This window comes from Drosophila melanogaster, chromosome 3R (genome assembly GCF_000001215.4).
Source record: "Drosophila melanogaster chromosome 3R".
Taxonomy (NCBI): domain Eukaryota; kingdom Metazoa; phylum Arthropoda; class Insecta; order Diptera; family Drosophilidae; genus Drosophila; species Drosophila melanogaster.
The window spans coordinates 2,679,204-2,701,462 of NT_033777.3; the positions used below are offsets into that span (position 1 = coordinate 2,679,204).

Here is a 22,259-nt window from a genome sequence, read left to right on the forward strand (position 1 = left end):
CCCATGCTGCGGGGATGCAAAAGTCCTATGTAGTCTTATAGTCTTCGTGTAATTGTAGAGGCGACTGAAGCAGTGGGTGAGAAAAATCTCGATGAATAATCGATAGGGCGGTCAGCTGTGACACACTAAAGTGAGGTCTTACTAGATGTAGCAAGAAGTAGCTAGAATATACCAGACTGGATGCAACCCTTATTAGCTGCACCCGATAAGTTTGGTATAATTCGGTTATAGGAGAAAAGTGTTGTTCAGCTGATCGTGGTTTCCGCCGTTGGCCCACGCCTCGACTAATGTTTCCGGTTTGCCTTCTTTTCGATCTGAACAGTCAACGCGTCAAGTTGCGAAAGTGCGTCGAAAAATTTTAACTTGCGGTCATACGGAATTTTGTTTTGTCGCGCGAAATATTGAAAATACGGCGTTCCTTCGCCTATAGTGGTGCGCGAAATAATTCCGGCTTGTGTTTCCCGGCGATTTACAGCCGAAGAGATCGGCGTTCGTCACGGACATCTCGCGGCCGCCTGGCCGCCAAATCCTAGCTTCGACTGGGTCAAATTGCAGGTTAGTGAGTTTCGAAATATTGGTGAACCGTAGTTTGATACAGGAATATAATCGCAGCCGAAATTGAAGCCCGGAGGGTTTTCGCTGGACCACTTATACTTTCGCATCACTGCCCGGGTCCCACCATTCTTCGGAGCCGCTACCGGCGGACGGAAGGAGAGACGGCAACTGCGCCAGGCGAGTAGCGGAGCGCCTTTCCAGCAGGCCGGAGCGAAGGACCAGCCGCAGCAGCAGGACAGCGACCGCCCTAAGCTGGGGCCATCAGGAAGGATCACTAAACAAAGAAAATGCAGCCTAAGTAGAGCTTAAAGTGAGGTTAGGGTGAATGGAAAATTTTCTTGTGCTTGGTTGGCAGTCCAGAATGCCCGAAATTAAATCAAATCAAAGTTAACGCGAGCCAAATTTCGAATTACACAAAAAAAAAAAAAAAAAAAAAAAAAAAATGCTAAAAGCCAGACCTAGCCTTACTAGATAGGATTACTTCAACCTGATCGCCATCTTGGACATTGAGGGGCCGATTTTTCCTATGTAGTTAAGTTTAACGTTAAGCTATAAGAATATGTACTCGAATAGGACACTCGGTCATACGATTTAATAGTTTTCTTGGATTTAAAAAAAAACGAAAAAAAAAATGAATTCTTATTAGTGATTAAAATTTTTATATAGTAAGTGATTTAACCTAAGCTAATTAATTGTTTTAGAAGAGTTCTCTTTCGGAAAGTGCTCATATAAATTTTCGAGTAGGGAATTACAAAAGTTTGATCGCAGTCGTGTATTCCAAAATTATGCCTCCTTATAGTGTTTGTGGAAAAAAAACACCTTTTCGTTTCAGCTCATCTGCGCCGGGAGATCGATCTTTCGCCGAGGAGTAAAAAGTTGAGTGAGTCTCATTGATAAAACTTTATTTTATTGGAAATATTCGGTAGTAAACCGATTGCATTTTGATAGAGTTCATCTTATATTGTATACACACTGCAAATAAAAAAAGTAATAATAATGGAGTGGCGAGAGCAGCCATTTGAAAGATAATGAGAAAAAGACAAAAAAAAAAATGAAAAAAAAAAATAACTAACCGAATTTACTCGCGGCTCTCTCTCAAACAGAATTAAATTTTTTTTTGTTAAAGATTCGTTATAAAGAAAACTCAAAAAAAAAATAAATGAAATTAATAATTCACAGAACGAGATTGTAGAGAGAACGAAAATTATTAAAGATTTAAATGAAAGCTTTGTTCCTTCCTAAAAGAAAAAAACATATTTTTAGCCACTAGTATTTTTAACTTTTAATTGTAATGATCTCGAACATCGAATCAAATCTACATTTTCTGATCTCGCAACTGAGAGAAAAACTTTGCTTTGAATTCCTTTGAATTACACTAGTCCGTATTTTTTATATTTACTTGGTTCCTTTAGTATGTACTTATTTTTAGATATAAACATTGTTATTAATTATTAAGCATTGATTGATTTTGAAAATATGAATTTCTAAAAACCTAAATGCTGACTCGGCTGATGTTTCTCCTGACGTAGGGCACTAAAGGGGCCGCTAGAGCTATGCTCTTAAGGAAAGTGGTCTAAGGTAGGGTAGGGCAATGCGCGAACACGATTCCACCTGTGTTTCGCAGGCGAAAAATTCTCAAACTTTCCTCCCATTCTAGAACTGTCCGCTTCCGAAAGTATTAATTGGCTTCCTCCGATTTTTGTATTCTACCTCCTTCATTTTGTTGTTGTTGCAAGCACGCTCAATTTCTTAATCTTATTAATTGTTGTCTGTAACGAAAAGAGATCTGTACAAGCAAGACCACCACACCCATTGCCATGAGCTAGAGCCGGCCTCTAAAGCGTGCACCCGCAAGTACAGGTACTCCAGTCGTCCATCCGTTTAATTCGTTACACGTTACATAATGCAATTTTCCGTTAGAAAAGAAAGAAATATTCAGTTTACAAATATTGAATATTATCCTTTGGATATATGGTCTCCATATGAAATCTCAATATTAATCTTATTAACTTTAAAAACCTCCGATTTGTATTACCCTTTCAATTTAGAAAAAGGAGAAGGTCAAACCTATAAATAATACAAATCCGAATAATGATGACTGAGAACACTAATAGTCATCATGGTGAAATCTTATCAGGATTATTATGTAAATCAGTGTGGAGTAGGTTTGTTCATTATAGGAACCCTATATGTAAGCCTGCGAATTATTCAAGAAGGTCGTATAAAATAATAAATGAATTAAATAAATGAAAAACGATAAATAAAATGATAAATGCAGTAGTGAGTAGAATAGAATATGAGAAAGGCAAATAAGATTTATTTGCACAACACCCTAAGCAAAGTTCAATTCTACGAACCGAAGAGGTTTCTTATAATCCAATTGCATCCTTGGACGGTACCTCTTCAATCGAATTTGTTTTTTTTTTTTTTGGGAAATGGTGAAACATAGAGATCTATCAAGTGCCTATGCTTACATTTTCAAAGATATCTAATGTCTTCTACAACACTACGACTTGTAGTGCAATTGAGAAAAAATTATAACAAATTCATTTAATGAAATGCTGTTGGTGTAGTAAACAATATCTTACATTCCATATCTGAAAGCTAATCAGTATATTAAAATAACGTATTGGTATCGCGAAGTGATAATAATTATCATTATAGACCATATCAACAACTAAAACAAAAACAACTACAAGGATATTTTTCTAATACGTATGGTCACTATTGCATAATGTATGGTCTTTTTAAATGGTGAAAGAAAACACTAAATAATTTATAAAAAAATTTTAAAAGAAATGACTTTTTACATAATGATAAATTAATACTGTCGGGTCTCGCAGCCGCTAGCAGCACCTTAATTGCACAATTACACCTCATCTATGCAGATCAGCTGCGTGATGCTTCCCTTTCTCGCGCTCTCTCTTGTACTCACGCATGCACCTTTGTCATTGCTAGCAGCTATTTCTTACTTACTCTCATTTTCGTATCCCAAGCATGCCAAATTTCTCGAAATAACAAACAACAAAGAGAATAAATCATATCGTTCGAATTCGCTAATGCATAACTCGTCTTTTATTTTTCCAAAAGGCTAATAAAAAAGGATATTAGCCCAACATTTTGGTGACCCCGACATGATATACAGTTTGTCAAGAAACTGTTTACACACTGTGAAATTTGAATTTTTGACTTTAAAGCTAAAAATTAAGGGTTTTTGCTTAATTAAACGCAATTTTTTTTATAAAATATAATTAAACAATATTTATTTTACTTATAAATCAAAAAAACAAATTAAAAATATTAAATATACAAGAAAATAAACAACAAATTCCAAGTTTACACACTTTTGAGACTGTCAAGAAACTCTTTACACAAAACACTAAATCGAAGTTTAATCCTAAACTTTTAAATTATTTTATTAAAATTTTAAAAGTTTTGGTATGTAGTATGTTTCCCATTGGCTTTAGCTACAAGTTAAAGACTTTTTTTCATGAAATGGACAAGTTTTTGCAGGTCATATTCAAACGGGATCTTTTTACACTCTTCGACTATTACAGTCATAAGCTGTTGTCGTGTTTTAGGTCCCTTTTTGCCACCTTCTTCTTTAAGTAGGTCCACAAATTTTTAATGGGGTTCAGATCAGGACTCTGAGGGGGCGTATCGATCACTTTACCACAGTTATAAGGGCGTACATTGCACTCTTTATATTTCTGGTCACGTCCTGGTAAAACATAAAATTTGGCTTGTTGTTGCTAACTAGACCTAATTTTTCTTCACTGGCCTTCAAATTTGTTTTTTAAAATTCCTAGATATTGCACGGCATTTATTGTGCTCTCAAGTAAGGCTAGTTTTCCCACACGGCTGGTGATACAGCCCCAAACCATCAGTGACATATTTCCCAATTTTATCGTTGGAATGATATTTTGTTTTTCTAGCGCACTCAACGGTTTGCGCCATACTCTGCTTGGCCCATCGTTATAAAAGAGCATAATTTTAGTTTCGTCACAAAATATGACGTCATCCCAGAACTCTTCCGGATGATCCACCTTGTTCACAGCGAATGAATGACGCTGTTCCATATTGGCATCTGACAGCAAAGGGTTTTTCCTTGCAACTCTTGAAGAGTACCTATGGCGTAGGATGACTTGGCGCACAGTTTCGTGTGACACAGTTAGGTGACACTCTTGCCTGATATCCAGAGCAAGTGATCTGACCGAGATTCGGGGGTTCGCAATCACATTTCGCATAATAAAGCGGTCTACACGCTTTTTAATTTTAATTTTCCGCCCACCACCACTCTTAGGTTCAAGCCTGCCCTCTTTTTCCGAGCCTTTTTAAACATTGTAGACGGTCTTACGGGATACAGAAAACATTTATACTAATTCTGGAAAAGATTTTCCCAACTGGTGGTTATAGTTTATTAATTGGGTAACTTCAAAAGTTAATCTCTTTCCATGCATTTTATTAAATTTAATAATTCGCTTTAGGCACGTTTGATCAGCAAAATTTCACAAGCAAAGTCAACAAATTTCAATAGAAGCGTTGTAAAAAGCAATGCAAAGCCAAAACTAACGGAAAAATCGAGTTCGTTCTAAGAAAAAGAACAAAACAAAGTAGGAAAACAAAATGTGTAAAGAGTTTCTTGACAGTCTCAAAAGTGTGTAAACTTGGAATTTGTTGTTTATTTTCTTGTATATTTAATATTTTTAATTTGTTTTTTGATTTATAAGTAAAATAAATATTGTTTAATTATATTTTATAAAAAAATTGCGTTTAATTAAGCAAAAAACTCTTCATTTTTAGCTTTAAAGTCAAAAATTCAAGTTATTTCACAGTGTGTAAACAGTTTCTTGACAAACTGTATGCATGCTGAGTGATTTGGGCATAAACAATATACTATGAAGATTATACAAGCCTATTTAAAGCTTCAACTTAAATTCGCTGTCAATATTTGTCTACAATAATCGAAAATCTTAGCCTAATAACGGAAGCTGCTGCTAATTCTTCTCTGCGCTCATCTTCCCGCTTAAACCGAATTTGTTGTTGTTGCTGTTGCTATGGCTGCAGAAACTTCTGGAAACGTTGCCGCTGATGTAAACAGGGTGACATTTTTAAGGAGCAGGCGACTGTAATATAAAATAGAGTGGAACGATTAGCAGAGTCTTTATCAAGTTCCGCGTTAATATCATTTGACGATTCCGATCTTCATGTGAGGTTGGAGCTAATTGATGATCTGCAACAAACATTTCGAAAAATTATCAGCGAGCTTGAAGAGCTTGATTTGGATGAAATTGAAAGCGATTTGAGTGAGAAATAATTATTTTCGTGGGGAGATTTCAAAGCGCTCCTCACGAATTCAAGCCCATTCAACTTTCTTCAACGTCTTCTCTGCCCCCCTTGAGCTACCAAAATTCACTGGAGGATGTGTTAACTGTCTGGATTTCTATTCTGTGTTTAAAGCGATAATAGATAGCCATTCTGACCTTACATCACCTACGATCTTGTCTCAGGGACACTGTGTTGGAAACCATAAGCTCACTGGAAATTTCAGAGATCAACTATGCTGTTGCCTTGGAATTGTTAGAAAACAGATTTGCTAATCGGCGTTTAGTCTTTCAGGCACATGTCACCGATATTCTGGGACTAAGGGTAGTGCAGAGCGGATCCGTTTCGAAGTTTTGTGACCTATTGGGTACAGTTAAACAAATAGCTGGTTGCATAATAGTTCAATTGCTTGCCCAAATGTTGGATCCGGCGAGTCAGGCCAAATATGTGGAGCATTTGGAGGACCCCGCCGGGCGAAATTGAATTACCACGTGGGAATCCGTGGCGACATTTCTGCAGCGACTTAGGACTCTGAAGACTATTGCAGACACGATCGTGTGCGACTTCAATGACTGAAGCAGCGCTGGCTTCAGGTCTTCCGTAGTTCTCTAGTTCTCCTCGACGCAAGTGAGGAAAAACTTTTTGTCATAAGAGAAAATGGCCCTCGCACAAGACCTGCAATTCTGAACGATCTCATTGGCCAGCTTGGCCAATTTGGGGAAATATGTATGCCCTATTCTGTTCAGAAGTTAGGATTCCCCTTTTTTCTTCAAATCTCATTACGTCTACAACGCGGTTCCTGCAATACCAGAACTGTGTGGCAGGAAACCTCTGGACTACCTCGTCCTGTATCATTACTAGCGTGTGCAGTTCGTCTAATAAAGACTCCCTGCAGCCGAAGTTGACCGTGTGGCACCTTTTATTCCCGAATAGAATAAAAGTATCTTTAGACGAGAAACGTGCTTCCTCCAGTATTATCTGGTTCTGGAAGCAGTTCATCGGCTTGTCCGTCGACTCGATTGTGTGGGTGAGAGACATCTCACTGTAAATCGTTGCTGCGCAAGATTCGAGCTCCTCTTGTTCCAGCACATTATGCTGCTGTCTGGACAAGGCGTCCGCTACCAGGTTTTCTTTACCGGGCTTGTAGAACAGTCGAGCATTGAATTCGTCTATGCGGGCCTTCCACCTCTTCAGTTTGGCGTTCGGGTTTGATTCCGACACAGAAAATGTTAAAGGCTGATGGTCAGTGAAGATATTTATATCTTTCACTCCAAACAAGTAGTGCCGCAGTTTAGCCAGGGCCTACACGATGGCTAATAACTCCCGCTCGTTAGTCGCGTAGTTGGCTTCACTGTCCGTAAGTGTCCTTGAAATCATTGTTTTGGGGCGGCCCTCTTGGGACAACACCGCACCTATACCGTAGGCCGAAGCATCTGTCGTTAGATCAAATGGCTTCTTATAGTCCGGGTAGCTGAGCATGACGTCTTCTGATGCCAATATATTGCGAAGCTTTTGGAACGCCTCTCGCTGGGACTCAGTGAACCGCACCTGAATGTTTCTCGATCTATGCCTACTAACTGTCCCATTTTTACCCTTTAATATCTTCGAAATGGGCCTTGCTATAGCAGCTTAATCTTTGATGAAACATCTATAGTAGCTCGCGAGGACCAGAAACGAACTGACTTCGAATACCGTCTTGGGCTCTGGGATTCTTTTATGGCCTTGACTTTTTCTGGGTCCATTCTTGCACCGTTACTGGTGACTATGCCCCCAAGAAAGCTCACGCTTTTCTTAAAAAAAAAACGCGATTTCTCGACCAATACTCTCATGTTCGCTTCTTGTGGGCTCTTTAACACCCACTCTTCATATTTGATGTGAGCCTCCTCGTCTCGTAAGCTTTGCCCAAATTGCTTAATATCATTGATATATTCGGCATGGGGTATTTTGTCTGGAATGGTTCGCTCGTTAAGTATGCGAAAGTCTATCACTAAGCGCTTGTTGCGGTTGCCCGCAACTTCGGTGCCGATTTTTGAAGTATATCGTTTCATAGTAGATCTTGGATCTCCTTATTGTCGAAGTCGGCGACGCCCATGGGATAACGGGTAGAGCTTGGCATAGATGGGCTCTTCGCTCTCTGTTCTGATGGTAGCAACCACCGAAGTATTGTATGAAAGGGTCTCGTTTGGGTCTGCAAAGGCCTTTTTTCTGGTCTTTATTAATTTTCGAAGAGCCTCCTGCACTTCTAAGCAATCCACATTGGTGAAGTTGACATCAGCGCATTTGTGGAAGGCTATTTTCTCCGTACCCCATTTGAGCTGACTGGAGGCCAAACAGAGGGACGCCCCACCCTGAGCTAAAAAATCGAAGCCAATTATCCCATCAAAGGTTGACAAGTCGGGTAGGATGAATTTTCCCCTAAAAAATTGAGGGCGTCAGAATCGCTTTCAGCGTCGTCGGCGGCTTTGGCGTACGAGTTCTGTCCTTGTCCAGCATCTTGGGTTATATGATTGACCCTTTGTTGCCTGCTCTTACCCTTTGAGCGATCTGACATGGTCGACCGCCTGTTGACACCAACGGAGGCCTGGATTGGCTGTCCAAACTTTGACAGCGAAGGGTCCATCTCCATTGGTTCTGGTGCACCGGCGCGAGTTTGGTGCTCGGCATTTCGCTGGCCGGATTGGCCCTGCTGCTTGTGCTGCCTACTAAAGTGTGGGCTAAATCTAGAATGTAGCGAGCGTAAGCGAAATCCCAGGAATACGACCTGAGAAGGCTTCAATGGCCCCTTACTGCGAGATCCAGTTACTGGGGTAACCGCGAAACTCCGTACCACTCTAGAATTGGAGAAAAGCGAATAGGCGTCTCTTTAACAAAGCAAAAGGAGAAGGGAACTGGGATGCCTACCAGAATAAACTGACCATGTATAACCATGAGACCATGAAAGCCAAACGAAGGAATTATAGAACCTTCTGTGAGGCAATAGAAACACATGTTAAGGCGCTAGGCTAAGCACAGAGCAATCTCCAAAGGAGTGCCACAATCAAATCAGGCACTACGAAAGGAGGATAACTCCTATACTATAGGAAGTAAGGAGAAACTTGAGCTACTACTGGCAACTCACAAACGGATAAGAATACCCCGGTAACGGCACAAAGTAGACCGCGTGCTACTGATTGGACCAAAGCTAAATCAATAGTAACAACGGAGAGATTAAGATGGGCAATTGGTACATTCCAGCCCTACAAATCTCCTGGTCCAGATGGCATTCAGCCAATCCTGCTTCAACGAGCGCTAAGTCAGCTCGCAGTACCGATCAGGAAAATACTGATCAGCAGCCTAGCTTTAGGACACATACCTACTGTCTGGAGTATAGGAAAAGTGGTCTTCATTCCGAAAGCTGGAAAGAAAGACATCACTGATCCGAAGTCGTTTAGACCCATCAGCTTGACATCGTTTTTGCTAAAAACCTGAAAAGCCGAATTGAGGATTCACTGACTCATAAGGAAGTGTCGTTATGTGCCTTCTTAGACATACAGGGTGCTTTCGACAATACCTCCCATGAGGTTGTCAACGCATCCCTGGAAAGAAGACAACCAGCATATGGATTAAGTGACTACTGGCATCTAGGCGAGCCATGGCCCCTATAGAAGGACAGTCGTCCACAGTATCTACCACAAGGGGTTGCCCTCAAGGGGGTGTCCTCTTACCTCTCCTGTGGAGCCTTCTGGTAGACGAGTTGCTGGAAAGACTGACCCGAGGCTATGCTGACGATATTGTCATTATAGCTAGAGGTTAATATGAGGAAACACTCTGCAATATTGCACATATCATGGTGCAAGGAAGTAGGCCTGAGCCTAAATCCTAGCAGAACTGTTATTGTTCCTTTTACAAATAGGTACAAGCTACACAAAATGAAGGCAATAACCCTGTCAGAATGTCGCAAAGAGGCCAGCAATTAAGCTCCATAAGCTGCAGAGAATAGCCTGCGTATGCATGACAGAAGCAATGCGTACCTGTCCCACTGCAGCCCTAAAAGTACTAATGGAGGTGACGCAGCTTCATTTCGTCATTGAAATGAAACGGAAAGTCACCCTAATAAGAATTGAGGGACCAGGAAATGACTGCAACCTCGCAAGTAAGGATGCTGAAAGACTAAAAAGGGATATCCCTTTGCTATTGCAACCAAGGGATGAGATGCCAGCTGAGCATAGGTTCGCTCAGAACTTCAGTTGTGAATGACGTGGTCCTCGTTTAGGATGAAAACTAGTGGCCCTGAAGTGGCCGTTAGCGAGAGTATTTGACGCTTAACGCTTCCAACGTTAGGAGTATGTCGGGTCTCGCAGCCGCCAGCAGCACCTAAATTGCACAATTACGCATCAGATTTATCTATACAGATAAGCTTCGTGAGCAGCTAAGCTTTCCTTTCTCGCACTTTTTTTAAAGGGTTGGAGCCGATCCTATAACTGGCCACGCTTAAAAGCGCGCGTTGTCAGCGCTGGCTATCTTTCACTTTCGAGTCTCCTGGTTATTTTTCACCAATGCCAAGCTACCGCTCAGGTAGTTTTTCTCCATGTTTCTCCATACGACATAATATTCTAAGCTAATTCTATTGCATTAGGACGAACTGATTTTACTTGCTCGCCACCTCTCTCTTCCCTTAAATTAAATATTATTATTAATATTATGCATTATATAATATAATATAATAATAATATAATAATAATATAAATAATATTAAATTATATTATTATTATTATTTATAATTAATTAATTAATTAATTAATTATCATAATTAATTATTATTATTATTATTATTATTATTATTATTATTATTATTATTATTATTACTACTTTTATTATTATTATTATTATTATTATTATTATTATTGCTATAATTATTATTATTATTAATGTTGAATATCGATTAAGATGAATATCGAATGTCTTTTGTTTGTAAAGTTATAAAATGCATCCTACCTTTTTCTCGCCCTGTAGATTCAAAAACTTACCACAAATTTAGGAAATCCGAACAGTAAAATGAAAAAGCTAATAAAATCACAGAGAAATAATAACGTATAAACATCAGTTGACAGTCGGGACTTATGTCTCAACGCTAAAAAAAATTTACGGAATCCGGATAACAAGCCTCCTTTATTCCTAAAAACATAATAATTAGTTGTCATTTCTGCAATATTAGGGAACATACGCTAATCCCTGCATTGCTTTGCGGTAATATTCGGATTCAATGTTTTGGTACACGTATTTGTTTTCCAAAGCTGGTAGTAGGATATCATCCATCTCTCTCTTGAATTCTATTGCATTAGGACGAACTGCTTTTACTTGCTCGCCACCTCCCTCTTCCCTTAAATTAAATATTATTATTATTTTTATTTTTATTATTATTATTACTATTATTATTATTATTATTCCTATTACTATTATTATTATTAATGTTTTTTAAGATGATGTTTATTAAGATGAATATCGAATGTCTTTTGTTTTTAAAGTTCATAACAACGATCTGGCAACATTGTATTCTCGTATGCTTCGCTTCATATTCCTATGTACAATGTACTCTTACTGAGTTCAGCTCTTCATTAAACGTTCACAACTCAACATTGCACCTATGAATGTCAATTCAATCGCCGGAAATCGACAATTTATCGACAAGTACACAAGAAAAAACTTTATTAACTTATGCTCACAAAGAGTGAAGTGCTTGAAAAATTTAAGCTGGATATTAACCTGAGGCAAAAGCGTATCGTCTCTACGATCCTGAAAACCGGTCAGTAATGGTACGTCCTGGTGCCACTTCCTCCAAAAGCCGTGTAGCCATTGCCACAATGTTTTTCCAGTAAACCAGACGGTTAACTGCAACATGGCCCCTTGTACACTGATGTCAGGTGTCAGATGTGGCGAAGAGTGGGCGTAAATTGATTACAACTTCAATTTGAGCCAAAAGCGTGTGCCAATAACTCGTCGCAGATGAAGTTTGACGGAGCGGATACCTGATTCCTATTTTCCACCACAGCCTCGATGACTTGATTGTTGTGTTGCGACATGATTAGCTGATAAATCTCGTCCAAATATATCTGAGACGAAATTTGTGCACTTTTAAGAGGAGCGGTCCGGCGTAGTCGTAGTCTGTATTCTCAAATGGGTATGTGTTGGGTCATGCAGCCGCCAAAACTGTGCAGTAGACTAATCTCATACTCTTTAATATTGTAAGCCGAAGTAGTCAGTGGTAGCAGTTGCGATGCCCATAGTGCAAACCGCTGTTCTCGCACGCATTTATCTGTACGGCGCTCATTCCTTGTTCTTTTGTTATCTACCTACGTTAAGCTTGGGCGCTGCATTTCGGCTGTCTGTCCCGCCAATTGCCACTTCACGAGCATAATCGACAGCCATCCAGACCTCTTCAACATTGAGAAATTTCAACATTTGCGGTCATGTTTGAGGGACTCAGCGCTTGAAACTATCATTGGAGATTTCAAACAGCAATTACGAAGCGGCTTTAGAGTTGCTTCAAAAAAGGTTTGATAATCGGCGTCTCGTTTTTCAGGCGCACATCACCGAGATTCTGGGGTTAAAGGTAGTACGGAATGGTTCAGTGGCATCGCTTCGGGAATTGTCGGACAAGTTTAACGCTCACATTCGTGCGTTGAAGGGTTTGGGCACCACTGAGCAAATCGCTGGCTGCATCATAGTGCAAGTTCTGCTGCAAAAGCTGGATGCGGCGAGCCAAGCTAAGTGGGAGGAGCGCTTGGAGGATCCGATCTTTGCCAACCTTATTCCGTCGTGGGAATCGGTGGCTGCATTCCTGGAGCAGCGATGTAGGATTGAAATTGGCAGAAATCGTTCGACGCTAGTTGCTACCACCCAAAATTCTCTTGGTTGCATGCTTTGCCATAGTGCAGAGCATGCCATATATTATTGCCCGCAATTTAGAGACTTAGCGCCAGTAGATCGTCTGCGCGAGGCAAAGAGACTAGCACTTTGCCTAAATTGCCTAAAGGCAGGGTATCAGCTACGGCAATGCAGCTCGAGCCGCTGCCGCATCTGTGGAATCAGGCATCATACGCTGCTCCATCTAGATGGTCCACCTTCCTCGCAGCCACATGTTCCGGTGTCTTCAAGCTCCCGCACTGAACCTTCTGCCCCGCTTTCGACTTCTTCTACTCTAATTGCCCAGGATCTCGGTAGTGACCTCGTGCTGCTAGCCACTGCAACCGTTCTAGTGCAGAATCGGTCGGGACTGTTCGTTTCCTGCAGGGCCTTGTTAGATTCTGGCTCTCAACTGCACTTGGTCACCTCTCGGTTTGCAAATCAACTGCAACTTAAGAGGTCGAGGTCGTCCGGCTCCGTCACTGGAATCGGGGATTCCAATTTCGCGACTGATGGATTCTCGGTAGGAAGTGCGATTCGGTCTGTCACTTCGGATTTCTCAACGAGCATAACAGCAGTTATCGCTCCCAATATCACGGATCGCCAGCCAAGTTTTAATGTGGACATTGGGGACTGGAAGATTCCAGAAAACCTGCAGCTCGCCGACCCGGAATTTCATAAAGCTCAGCGTGTTGACCTGTTAATAGGAGCTAGCTTGTTTTATGAGCTGCTGTGCGTAGGTCAGATAAAGTTGTTGCCAGAACTGCCCCTGCTTCAAAAAACTCGTCTTGGCTGGGTTGTGTCCGGAGGCTGCGCGCGCCCTTGCGGTAGCGCCTTAATAGCTTTACGCGTTCCTTCTTCAGCCAGCAAGGAAAACAGCATTGATGTTGAACTTGATTCACTTCTGCAGCGCTTTTGGGAGGTAGAAAATTGTCCCGGCCCAATAGTTCAAGCCACTAAGGAGGAGTTAGATTGCGAGGCCCACTTTGTTAAAAATTACACCCGACTGCCAGCTGGCGATTACTCGGTACGGTTGCCGCTAAAACTCCATTTGGACTCTTTAGGAGATTCCTATCCTCAGGCTTTGCAGAGATTCTTGTCGCTGGAAATGAAGCTTACAAAGCCCACTGGCTTGAGGGTTAAATATGCGGCGTTCATGAAGGAATATCGTGATCTGGGACATATATCGCAGCTCATGCCGATATTTTTTACCACATCACTGCGTCATGAAGGAGGATAGCACTGTCACCAAGCTTCGCGTTATCTTTGACGGATCAGGTCATCCAGCCCAAGCTATTTACCATCCTAATTCGATTTCGCTCACACCCAGTTGCCGTTACAGGAGACATATGTAAAATGTACCGATGTGTAAGAGTCTCGCAAGAAGATAGCTATTTGCAGTGCATTGTATGGAGGGACTCCACAATCGATGACCTTCAAGTATACAAACTCGACACAGTTACCTACGTCACCAAGCCAGCCTCCTTCTTGTCCGTAAGGGCTATGCAGCAGTTGTCATCGTATCCCATTGGATAAGAAATACTTCGGCGCGATTTTTATGTGGATGTAATTGCTAGCTCCAAATTTGCAAATTCTTACCCCTCACTGCAACCAGTGTTTGCATACATTTACAAATTTTGTAATGGAATTCGTCATCCTGGGCTCACCGTCGCACACATTCAAGAGGGTACTCATATGATACTGCGGTTGGTGCAGCGCGCGCACTTATGGGAGGAACGCTAAAAACGCTGGGAAGAGTTTCCTCGTCTAGTCCCATATCCTCGCTCTCGCCGTTCCTGGATCAATTTGGACTTCTTAGAGTAGGCGGTCGCCTCCGGAATTCGTCATTGGACTTTGATGGCCGCCACCCGAAAGTCCTTCCAAGGTCCCATCCGGTGACTCTAACAATTGTTTGGCATTACCATGAAAGCAATCTTCATGCCGGATCTCGAGCTCTTCTGGGCGCAATTCAATCCCAATATTTTCCTATTTGGGCTTTTGAGGTTGCTGGTATAGACTTCTGTGGACCCTTCCTTCACAAGTCGGATACGCGCAACAAGCCCGCGGTTAAATGCTACGTCTGCGTATTTATATGCTTTGGAACCAAGGCAGTGCACCTGGTGCTGATCAAGGATCTCTCGACAGTTGCATTTCTGTGCGGACTCAAGAGGTTCATATGCACCCGGCGGAAGCCGAAGCAAATTTGGTCAGACAACGCCTACGTTAAGCTTGGGCGCTGCATTTCGGCTGTCTGTCCCGCCAATTGCCACTTCTTCGTTTTTCGGAAAAGACTAAACTTGTGCATTCCATATAGCTCTTTGTCGGCCCTAGCTGCTGTAAACAATTCGCAAAATAAACAGTATCGTAAAATAAACAAACTTTCTTCGGCTATTTATTATTCTCACTAGTGAATGCAGTCGCGTCAATTTTTGTATAGTTTGGCCTTGCTCAGATGTGAAATTCTGATGTGGTATTCTGTGGCTCGTTGGAATATTGAAATAGGGATTTTCTCGGCGCGACCTTAGTTTCTCAGGCGACTACAAGTTTAGAGTAAAACTAATAAATTGCAAAACAACGCAGCTCACGCGATTTGGGCGTAGCATAGCATTATACCCCGCTGCTTGTTTGCTTTCCGGATAGTTCTTTCTATAGACAACTTGCCCAATTGAAATCCACCGGCTGGCTTCCCCACTTCCGGTCTATAGTAAGTCCTGTGGGGCCCCTGGCTTACATACACCCCATATCAAGTCAAAGTCTGAAACTGCAGCAAGCAACGAAAACCATGCCTAGAGCAGCATAGCATCGAGGTAGAAGCGAGCAAGACAAAAGTTGGATTTTATTTTAGGTCGTGGGGCGATCAAAGAAAGCAACAGCAGATGGAGTTCCCCAGTGACCCTAGTGCAGAAAGGCGCCAAGAATTGCCTTTGCCTTCACGCCCGCGAACAGCGAAGCCAGAACACAGTACAGTAGTGCCTGCAAGTCTCGTACGAGAGTTGAAAGCGTCTAGCTGGTGTCTTGATAGCGGGCTACGGCTCATATGTGTTGCAATCAAAATCTTTTTAACAATTATATCAAGTGGAAGATATAATTTTGGCAGACAACATTCCGACGCTGCGGAATGTATTTTATGTCTATATTAAGTGTGCAGTTTCTCGAGGATGTACTGTAACGTTTCGCAAAGACTGTGCGATTGTACATCAGGATGGAGAAGAAGTGTTAAAAGCGCAAAGAAAAGACTAGCTGTTTATTTTCGACAGCAAGGGAAACACTTGTTTCGGCGCTATACAGATCAGTGCACGTTTGTGGCATAATCGATATGGACATTTAAATTATGCCAGTTTGTCAAAATTAATAAAGCATTCAATGGTACAAGGCATTAACTGTGTACATTTTTCAGAAAGAAGTAAGTGCAAAGAAGTCAGTGGCAGAGCGAGCCAACCGAAACCTGGTGGAAATGGCCAGGAGTTTGGTTATTCACTTAGGAATGCCGGAAAGTCTTTGGGCAGAGGCTGTGATGACAGCATGTTACATCAGAAATCGGTCACCAACTGCAAATCTTGTAAGAACTACTCCATATGCGGCGTGGAGTGGCAAAAAAAGTAATGTGGGTCACATGCGATGACCATGGCCACATGGTTGGCGGTGGGGCTAGACAAAGGTCACCGTGTAAAATTTAAGGACAAAGTTACGATAGGATGACGCAGCAGGTCGTTGCTAAGCGACGTATTATTCAAATAAACTGATTTTTGAATTTCCATCAGAAGTATCTCCCGGGAATGCTGAAAATGTAATTATTGAGGATGAGCAGTCAGAAGATGTTGAAAATAAAACAGCCAGTGAGGACCCTAGTGCAAAGGTGGGGAGGTGCCACCGGCAGGAGAGGCAATGAGAATCGGGACAGGGAGACCTAAAATTATTCGGACCGGCAAGGCAGGGCGACCAAGGAAGGAATTTAACTATGTCAATGCCATGCTTAAAGCTAAAATCTCACTTCCTCAAAGCTATAAAGAAGCGTTACATAGCCAGCAAGCTACAATTTTAAAGGCAGCCATGAAATCTAAATATAACTCGCTTGTGTCAAATAATACATGGACGTTTTGCGATTTGAAAAAAAAAAAACCATAGGATGTCGATCGGTTTTTACCATTAAAAGAGATGATGAAGGCAATCCCGATCGGTACAAAGCTCGATGGCAGAAATTCGGAGTTAACTATGGAGAAACTTTTTCACCACTGTGCCGATATGAAACCATTCGCCATGTGTTGGCGTTGTCACTGGAACTAAAGATGTAACCACCACTTTCTCAATAGCCATTTGAGTGAGACCGTATATGTACATGAAACAGCCTAAGGCTTTCGCCGACGATGAGTGCAAGGAAACGGTTCTGAAGCTCAATAAGGCGATATACGGACTAAATCAGACAGGTCGTGAGTGGAACGCCACTTTAGATAAAACTCTTCCAGAGATCGGATTCGTGCCATGCCATGCTACGAATCATGTTTGTACAAACAGGACATAAACTGTAACTTGTTTCTTGTACTAGTTTATGTAGACGATCTTCTTATAGCGTGTCACAGCAGAGTGGATCTTATGAAGGTCAAGTCTAACAAAGCTTCGAGATTTGAATGGATGGACAAAGGCAAGCTGAGCACGTTCTGGGATATGCAGATTGATCGTAAAGGCGAGTTGCGCTGGACGACAGCGACACCCTTACACGCGCGATTTCAGGTTGTGTGTAACAACGAGCGTTGTGTTACTCAGGATCCAACCGCTTACTAGTCTTCCTTTCCTATGGATTGCGTTGACATCACGACCAGATATCTACCACTCAGTTGTGAAGCTGGTGCAGCGAGCGATGCGGTAATTGGCTGGAAAAGCCAACAAATCATAAAGCTATCGGGCTGAAGGTTTGCCATTGGTGGGCTACGTTGATGTCGACTGGGCAGGTGATGTCAGCCACCGACATTCGTACACAGAATTTGTTTTCTTCTTGTCGGGACGCCCTATCTCTAGGAAAAACAAATTAGTGTTGCCTTAAGCAGCAATATGACGCTCTCATCAGCTGTAAAAGAGGAGCTACATCTGAGGCGATGTTGAATTAAAATATGTACTAATTAACGATATGATAGCCGATATGTTGAAAAAGAATTTTTCAAAACAGAAACATGAGAAGTTAATTAAGCTTATGAATGTTATGTAAGTTATTGTATTAAAAAAATGGTACCATTGAGGAGAGGTGTTGAAATTAAGTACAATAAAACCATTTTAAAGCGTATGTAAAACGAACGAAATAATAACATAGTGTAAACGTATCATATGTTGAAAGAACTGAGAGACAGAAAGAACTTTTGTCAAAGACAAAAAAGTGCATCGCACTGAGTCGCGATCAATAAAACAATATTTGATCTATTATACTTTTTTATATTATTATTACGGATTTATATATACATTTATAATATTATATAATTATGTTATATATACTATTATATTATGGATCGGCGAAATTCTCCCCTCATCACTTATTATTATTATTAATATTATTGTTATTGTAAGTATTATTATTATTATTATTATTATGATTATTATTATTATTATTATTATTATTATTATTATTATTATTATTATTATTATTATTATTATTATTATTATTATTATTATTATTCAGTCACCGACTATCTCTCTTCGAGTGCGGACGTCTGTGTCTTTCCAATTGTGTGAGCTTTGCTTATCGCGTAATTACCATCGCCGTTACATTGATATTTATCATCTTATCTTCTTGATCTTCTTATCAACGCGTACGTGCAAATCAAAAACATTCAATATCCATAAATTTATTAACCATGGCCCCCGGGCCACTCAATTTGGGGGATAATCGCTTTGCCAGTCTCAGCGTTAGCCCCAAAGCTAAGAAAAAAAGACCCTTTCAAAAATTACAAGTTGATTCCCCAGACCTCCCTGAAACGCAGTGCAAAAATCCGAGATATTTAGTGGTCTCATCAAAAAACTCTCCGAAAACCATATCCGACTACAACTGCTTTGCTGTCCATAGAGCCCTTAAGTATATCAGCAAAGACATGACATCCATCTCTAATCTTCGGGATGGTAACCTTCTCTTGCTGGTTAACTCCAGGGAAATTAGTGACAAATTTATCAAAGTGACTTCTTTACCTGGCTTATGCGATATCGAGTGCAAGCTCCACAACACTCTTAACTTTGTCAAAGGCACCATTTACGCTCCCTGTCTTATTAACATTCCAGAAAACGAAATTGTTGAGGAACTAAAATCACAAAATGTACACAGCGTATTTAAAATTACCAAAATGATCGACGGCACCCCCAAACCTTTTGGAAAAGTTCTCGTAACGTTCGACCGTTTCACTCTTCCCAGTAAACTAACGGTTTCCTGGCACACAGTTAAGGTGTCAGAATATATACCCAACCCGATGAGATGTAAGTCTTGTCAATTATTAGGCCACACATCAAAGCACTGCAAAAACCCACCTGCCTGTGTATCATGCAATCTCGCTCCCCACCTTCCCGTGCCAGGCACCCGCATTTTCTGTGCAAACTGCACCGGCCAACATCCAGCCTCCTCACCCGAATGCCCACAATACCAAACACAAAAACAACTGCTCCACATCAAAACACGCAAAAAATGCAGTTTCCATGAAGCTCGCACTATACTAAAACAACAACAAAACACAACAAATAACCCCACGCTTACCTACTCGACCGTCGCAAACCAAAGCACAGCATCCGTGATGCTTGTCAAAAAATCCCGAAACCCTAACACGATTACAAACACCGACTTGCCCACCAGCTCGACAAAAGTACCAGCTCCGCTCTCACCAACGTATCCCACTTCTCGGACGAACTCTTTGAATCTCGAAGAGAATCTTACTTCCTCCCCAAGCACCTCTGACAAAACTGATTTCTCTTACCTAAAAAAAACATGCATCGAACGATCTCGCTCCCTTAGGGCGGAAGCAAACGCTCTATTAGGACAAACCTACAACGACGACAACAATACGTTAATGACCTCAAGATCCAACTCAAACGAATCAATTGCTTCACAAACCTCAAATCTACAAACAAAAATCAACACAACAGACTCAGACACTATGGACGATCCCGATTCCTAGTCCTGATCCTCTCACCCTTACCTTCATATACACACACCACAAAGTAATAACAGTCCAACAAAAAACAATAAATAAACAAAAAAAAAAAAAAAAAATTTTTAATCATGACAATTACTATATTACAATGGAACATCCACGGCATTTTTAATAATTACAACGAACTGACACTACTCATAAAAGACCATGCACCCGATATTGTATTTTTGCAGGAAACCAACCTTCCATGTAATTCTACAAATTTTATTTGCCCCAAAGAATATAGTGGTTACTTCCACAATTTTTCTTATAACACCTCAGCCAAACAAGGCATTGGTGTTCTTATTAAAAGGAATGTCCCACATACATACCGTAACATTAACTCCAGCATACTCTGCTCCGCACTGCAGCTTAATTTTGAACAGGTCATTAATATTGTTAATGCGTACATCCCACCAAGTCAAATTTTTTCATCTTCTGACATATCAGAAATTCTTCAAAATCTTAACGGATCCACAATACTCCTGGGTGATCTTAACTCATGGAGTCCTTTATGGGGTTCACCTCGCACAAATACAAGGGGTAAAAAAATTGAAACCGTAATTCTTGAAAACAGCCTAATTGTTCTTAACGACGGTTCCCCGACTCACCTTTCAACTCACAATACGTTCACCCACATTGATATCTCACTGATATCTCCACAGATAGCCCATATGTGCAGCTGGTCTATATCAGATAATCTCCATGGAAGTGACCACTTTCCCATAACCATCCACATAAACACACCTACCCGTCCCGATAACACTTTACCCCTGCCTAAATACAAGACAGACCAAGCGAACTGGAAACGCTTTAACGAAAGTTGCGAAAAATCAGCAGCATATTGGACGGTCGGTTGCCTAAATCAGCAAGTCGCACAAATGACGAAAGTCATACGTTCAGCTGCAAACTATAGCATTCCCCAAACGAAAAGGGTGATCCACAAAGCCAAGGTGCCATGGTGGAACGCTAACCTTCAACAGCTTAGGGACCAAAAGCAACGCTTGTTCTCGTCCTACAAAGCCAATACGAATGATACAAACCTTATCCGATACAAAAAAGCAAACGCGCTTTTCAAAAAAGCTGTACTTTCGGCCAAGCGTAACTCCCTTGAAAAATTTACTTCCAAAATCTCCCCAGTATCCTCCACAAAAAAGGTCTGGTCAGATATAAAACGCCTAGCCGGCATCCCTCCCACTCCGTTCAAATATATCAAATCCAACTCGGGTACTCTAACTGGATCATTTGATATCGCCGAAGAGTTTGCCTTATCTTGGTCTAAATACTCTTCTGACCAAAATTTTTCAGCAGAATATATACGAGTAAAAAATCGGTATCTTTTAGAGCCCTATGCCATCGACTCACTTTCCCCATCGGCTACATCCTTAGATTCCAATTTCACATTGCTCGAAATAGAAAATTCAGTAGCAAAAGCAAAAGGGAAAAGCCCTGGGGCTGACAGAGTATCATACCCTATGCTCAAAAACCTATCTCCCCACCTAAAAACAAAACTTTTAGACATTTTTAATCAAATATTAACCACTGGAAAATACCCACATACATGGAGATCGGCTATCATTATCCCTATATCAAAACCTAACAAACCCCCTTCCGATATTAACAGCTACCGTCCTATCTCTCTGTTATCCTGTCTGGGAAAAACACTAGAAAAAATAATAGCACAAAGACTTACCTGGTTCATTAAACGCCACAACCTAATTTCCCATAATCAAGTTGCCTTTAAAAGTAATCATAGCACGATGGACGCGTTATTGCGTATCCAACACTTCGCGTCGAACGCTCTTTCGACCAAAAATCACGTCTCTATCTTGGCGACGGATTTTGAAAGAGCCTTCGATCGCGTGGGGATTCACGCCGTACTTTGCAGACTCGAGCGCTGGGGCATTGGTCCTAGGCTTTATAACCTTATTAAAGCCTTCATGACCAATCGGTCCTTCAGGGTTCGAATAAACAATGTCACATCGAACTCCCACATTTTACACAATGGAATCCCGCAGGGTTCGCCACTTTCGGTGGTTTTATTTATGATAGCTATTGAAGACATAAATGACATTGTAACTCGGCATAAAGATATTTACATCTCACTATACGCAGACGACGCAATAATCTTTACTAAAATAAAAAATATTAACACAGAGAAAAATTCTTAGAAATATTGCAAGAAATTAACTCGTGGGGAGCAACCTCTGGGGCCTCTCTTGCCATTGAAAAATGCCAAACTTTACATATCTGTCGGAAACAACGTTGCAACCTTTCCGACATTGTCTTTAACAGCCGCACAATAAAAGATGTAAATTTTTTAAAAATCTTGGGGATAAC

At 41.0% G+C, this 22,259-nt stretch overlaps 1 protein-coding gene across 1 annotated transcript in view; it reads right to left on the minus strand.

The window, feature by feature from the left end:
* The window catches only part of Pzl (Piezo-like), a gene marked incomplete at its 3' end in the record, with an annotated part of 709,421 nt that overhangs the window by 125,042 nt on the left and 562,120 nt on the right, over nt 1–22,259 (minus strand). Inside the window, 2 exon segments of the mRNA NM_001316564.1 lie at nt 10,887–11,034; nt 11,084–11,239. Of these exon segments, the coding sequence (NP_001303493.1) occupies nt 10,887–11,034; nt 11,084–11,239 (304 nt within the window).